At 39.8% G+C, this 5,027-nt stretch overlaps 1 protein-coding gene across 1 annotated transcript; it reads right to left on the bottom strand.

Annotated features, from left to right (window-relative positions):
- Positions 1-357: 357 nt before the first annotated feature.
- Positions 358-4,558, bottom strand: LOC116417887 (uncharacterized protein K02A2.6-like). The gene is made up of 3 exons (XM_031933003.1): positions 3,595-4,558; positions 2,320-3,183; positions 358-2,261 (listed from the first exon to the last, which is right to left on the bottom strand). Exons 1-3 carry the CDS (start codon positions 4,556-4,558, stop codon positions 358-360), a joined length of 3,732 nt encoding a protein of 1,243 aa, XP_031788863.1.
- Positions 4,559-5,027: the final 469 nt, after the last annotated feature.

Genomic DNA, 5,027 nt, shown 5'->3' on the forward strand with positions numbered 1-5,027 from the left:
AGGCGAAGTTACGGAGTCGATCAGGACATCCAAATGCAGCTGTTAGCCGAAGTCCAAGCGCGTACCCAAGGGAAAAAGGAGTCAGTGAGGGAACACATCTTCGCAGTACTGACGATCCTCAGTGTTGTATATCGCATGGAAGGTGTAGGACGGTAATGTAACCATACAGTTGATATATTAGAATATAGATAAGCTTTATTAGGGTGTTACAATAAGAAGAGATGTTCTCGCTTGGAACGCCTGCGAGCGACTGCTGAGCCTTGTGTTTACATACTGCGTACGACGCGCTTATATAGTCTGCCTAAATAATACGGCAGTTGTACTAGCTATGGTACATACATCACAATTCCTCCCTCTTTAAGATGACACTTTACATTTGTTTTTTAAACGCTTGGATCGACGTACAGTTTTCTTTCCAGGCGCGACGCTTATTATTTGATCCGCGTGCCTCTTACATATTTTGTCGGGTTTTATTTGGACGTCATACGTAGAAGGAGATAATTGTTTTACTATGGTTCCTTCTATTTTTTTATCACCTTTACCGTAATTATCAATCATGATAGTATCTCCTTCTTCGAGTGATACCCTACGAGAACCCTTGCGCTGCACTATTTGAGCGTGCTGTTTTTCGTAAACAGTGTTTTCTGTGCGAGGTCGCAAAGAGTCGAAGCGCGTGCGCATCTCTCGCTTCGTCATCAAAAACGCAGGACTTTTTCCTGTTGTGCTGTGCGAAACGCTACGGTAATCGAATAGGAAAATATTTATAGCATCTTCTAACGCCCTTCCTCCCTTTACAATTTTATTGACTTTGTCCTTAAATATTCCTACAAAGTTCTCGGCTGCTCCATTTGTAGCAGGATGATAGGGTGGAGAAAACGTATGCTTGATACCGAGTTTTTTTAAGTAATTTTGAAATAAGTCGCTAGTGAATTGCGGTCCATTGTCCGTAACAATATGATTCGCGAGACCATGTCGTGCAAAAATATCGCGAAACTTTGAAATGAGTTTTTCTGCCTTAGTATTATTGTGAAAATCGATTACTTCAGGCCACTTGGAGTGAGCGTCAATAACAACTAAGTACATATGACCCATGAACGGTCCTAGAAAGTCACAATGTATGCGACTCCACGCTTTATTCGGCCACGGCCATGGTGTTAATGGAATGTTTGGTGGCTTTTTCCTCTCCTCCAAGCAGACTTTACAGGAATTAACTAATTGTTCTATGTCGTTGTCGATACCGGGCCACCATACATAGGATCGGGCTAGCATTTTTATTTTAACGATTCCTAAATGTGACAAATGTAGTTCTTTTAATACAAACGGTTGCAATGACATTGGTACCACGACTCGATGGCCCCACAATATACAGTTTTCGTCTACAAAAAATTCCGTTCTTTTCGAATAATATTTTTTTTCGTGATCTGTAAGTTTATCGTAAGACGGCCAGTCGCTTGTTATGTACATCATTATTTTACTTAAAACCTTACATGATTTAGTTTCTGCGGCTATCGCATTACTATCTAAGATGTCTAGTTCGCTTGTTATGTAATTAATTGCTGTATAATTGGATTCGAATACGTCCGAATCATCTTCGATCGGCAATCTAGATAGCGCATCACAGTTTCCGTTGTCTTTCGATTTAATGTGCTCTATTTTGTATTTAAATCCTGACAATAAATATGCCCATCTTTGCAAACTGCTAGTCGCTGTTAATGGGATTCCCGTCTTAGGCCCAAAAATTCGCTTTAATGGCTCGTGGTCTGTTCGCAAAATGATTTCTTTGCCAAAAATATAATCATAAAATTTTTTAAAACCGAATACGATTGCTGCTGCCTCTTTATCGATGATGGCTCGATGCATTTCTTTTTTTGGAATTCTTTTCGCCGCGTACGCGATAGGTCGCTCTGATCCGTCCTTATATTTATGCGATAGAATCGCCGATAAGCCGTAGTCGGAGGCATCGCAAGCTAAAACTAATTGTTCATTCGGGTCGTAGTGTGCGAGTACGCGAGGAGAAATTAGTTCTTCTTTAATAACCTTGAAAGCGTTATCGCATGCCTCGGACCAGAAAAATTCCTTGCTATTCGCGCAGTCATACAGCGGTTTTAATTTATCTGACCTGTGTTCTAAAAATCTTTCATAAAAATTTATTAATCCTAATATAGATAGCAATTGTTTTGCATTCTCTGGCTTTGGTGCTTCTACTATTGCTTTCACTTTTGAGCTCGACTTATGCAGTCCATCTTTATCAATAGCAAAACCTAAAAGTTCAATTTTTTTTTTTCATAATTTTACATTTCTCTGGGCGAACTCGCAAACCACTTTCTTGTAAACGTGTACATACTTGCTTTAAATTTTCTAAATGTTCTTCATCAGTTGACCCCGTTACATATATATTATCTAAGTAAGCTATAGTGTTCTTAACACCTCTTATAGTATTCTCAATAAATGTTTGAAAATCACCCGGGCAAGTACTTATACCTTCCGGCATTTTAGTATATCGATACAAGCCTAAATGCGTTGCTATCGTCAAATACTGTTGACTACTCTCTTCGACCTCGAATTGCATATACGCGTGCGCTAAATCTAATTCTGTAAATTTTTTTCCACCTTGCATGGCTGCAAACACATCTTCGATACGCGGAAGCGGGTGCTTATTAACAATGATATATTCGTTTATCGATAACTTGTAGTCTCCGCAAATGCGAATTGTGTTGTCGCTTTTATTTACGATTACAATAGGCGTCGCCCATTCACTCGATTCAACTGGTACTAAGTGACCTAAACGTACTAACCGTGATATTTCGTCCTCCACTAGTGGCTTCATCGCATAAGCTACGTGTCTCGCTTTTAGGGCTATTGGTTTAGCATTTTCCTTTAAATAGATTTTTAATTTACCTTTATTGAATAAACCTGGTGTATCTCCGAACAGTAATTTAAATTCGATTACTAGCTGTTCGCGTATGCTTGGTATATTACAATCTTGTATTTTATTCAAGCTTATAGAATTCGTTGAGTTTGCCATCAGAGGCCATAAACCGAATGCTGCTAACCATTGTCTCCCTATAAGCGGTGGACCTTTACCGGGTAGGACGAAACATCCTAGTTTAAGCGTTTTATCATTTAAAGTTACTTGCAAATTCTCTAGCGAGCCTACAGGTTTTAATACGTTTTCTACGTAGTCTTCAAGGGAATGTTTCGTTTGTGAGAGGCTTAAATCATTAAAGAATTCATTTTTTACTTTTTCGGAAAAAATAGTTGCGTATACGCCCGTGTCGATTTCCATTCGAATACGCTTTGAATTAATCGTTACGTTCAAAAACATCGGTTCCGCGATTAAATTACTCGCGTTACAATTTTCTTTGCGGCCTACATAATTTACATTCAACGAGTAGAATTCATATCTATTATATAACGCTTCTCCATCGCCGGTCTGATCTGACGTGGAATATTCCGTCGGTGATTCGAAAAATTTTACCTGTTGCTGAGCTGGATTCTTCTGCCTACAAGCTTGCTCTATGTGTCCTTTCTTCTTACAATATTTACAAGATTGGAAACGGAATCGGCACCCCGCGGCTTTATGGTTTGGCTTACCACAACAATAACATACGTAACTGCCTCTCTGCGATGTCGCTTGCTGCTTCTGTTGGCCGCTGCTACGATTCTGCTGTTGGGACGATTGTTTGCTGTTTTGGTTATTATGTCCATGGCCTTGGTTCGTTTGCCGAAAAGCGAATACTGTACGCTGTTGAGAGTCGCGATTTTGCAATGCTTTTTGCGATCCCTCCGCATTTTGCACTGCCTTTTCTCTGGCCACTGCTTCTGTGAATGCCGTGTCGAATGTTAAACTCGTCTTCTTAAAAAGTTCAACTCTTGTTTCATGATCCTTCAATCCACAAACCAATTGATCCCTCAATGCTGTTTGGAGTTGATCTTTGAAGTTGCAATTCAATGCTAATTTTTTTAATCTCGCTGCGAAATCCGCTATCGATTCCGTTTGTTCTTGCTTCGCTCTATTAAAATTGCAACGCTCCATTACTTCAGATGGGGCCGGGTTAAGTTGCTCTTTCATCATTTTCGTTAACTCTTCATATGTTAATTCTATTGGTTTTTTTGGTGCACATAGGCTTTTGAGTAGCTTGAAAGCCTCTTCATCGAATTTCGTAAGCGCGGTAGCTACTTTTTTATTGTCTACAGTACCTTTCGCCAAGAAATATACTTCTAATCGATCTGCGAACGTTTCCCAGTCTCCTTTATCTAGACGGAATTCTAGTTTCGGTGTGTCCGACATTTCTGACTCTGTATCGGAGTGTGAGCTTTCTGTTTCTGTTTCTTCGTGTACGTTTTCGTGGCTTGGGTTTTCCTCTTTCTGGTCTACTTGCTCGTCTTGTAAATTTTTTTCTGATCTTAGCGTCTGCGCTAATAATTTACGTAACTCGTTTAGATTCGAGTTTTCATCGAAGTCGACGTTACGTTTTTTTAATTCTTCTTCGACTTGATCTTTACGTAGATTGTATACCCAGCCGACCAATACTTTTGTTTGCTGTCCGTCGCTCATTTACAACGAATACTTTCACTCTACACGAATACTGCTTGCACTTTCGAATACGTATAGTTCAACGTAAACTTCGCGAATACGCATTCCGTGATCGAATACAAAATAAAAATTTTTACGTGATGCGATTTCGCTTTATACCGTCACTGCACTGTACACGCGTAATCCTTTTATATCCTCGTCGCCAGTGTTGTATATCGCATGGAAGGTGTAGGACGGTAATGTAACCATACAGTTGATATATTAGAATATAGATAAGCTTTATTAGGGTGTTACAATAAGAAGAGATGTTCTCGCTTGGAACGCCTGCGAGCGACTGCTGAGCCTTGTGTTTACATACTGCGTACGACGCGCTTATATAGTCTGCCTAAATAATACGGCAGTTGTACTAGCTATGGTACATACATCACACTCAGCAGGCTAGATGAACCTCCACCGGTAGACGTACAATTGAAGATGATTTATGACAATA

Source organism: Nasonia vitripennis (assembly GCF_009193385.2).
Source record: "Nasonia vitripennis strain AsymCx chromosome 5 unlocalized genomic scaffold, Nvit_psr_1.1 chr5_random0004, whole genome shotgun sequence".
Lineage (NCBI taxonomy): Eukaryota > Metazoa > Arthropoda > Insecta > Hymenoptera > Pteromalidae > Nasonia > Nasonia vitripennis.

Coding starts and splice junctions, on each gene's coding strand:
- LOC116417887 (XM_031933003.1), bottom strand. CDS start 4,558: ATGAGCGACGGACAGCAAACAAAAGTATTGGTCGGCTGGGTATACAAT. Junction 3,184..3,594: donor TTACGTATGTTATTGTTGTG/GTAAGCCAAACC, acceptor ATTCCCTTGAAG/ACTACGTAGAAAACGTATTA. Junction 2,262..2,319: donor TACACGTTTACAAGAAAGTG/GTTTGCGAGTTC, acceptor TTGAACTTTTAG/GTTTTGCTATTGATAAAGAT.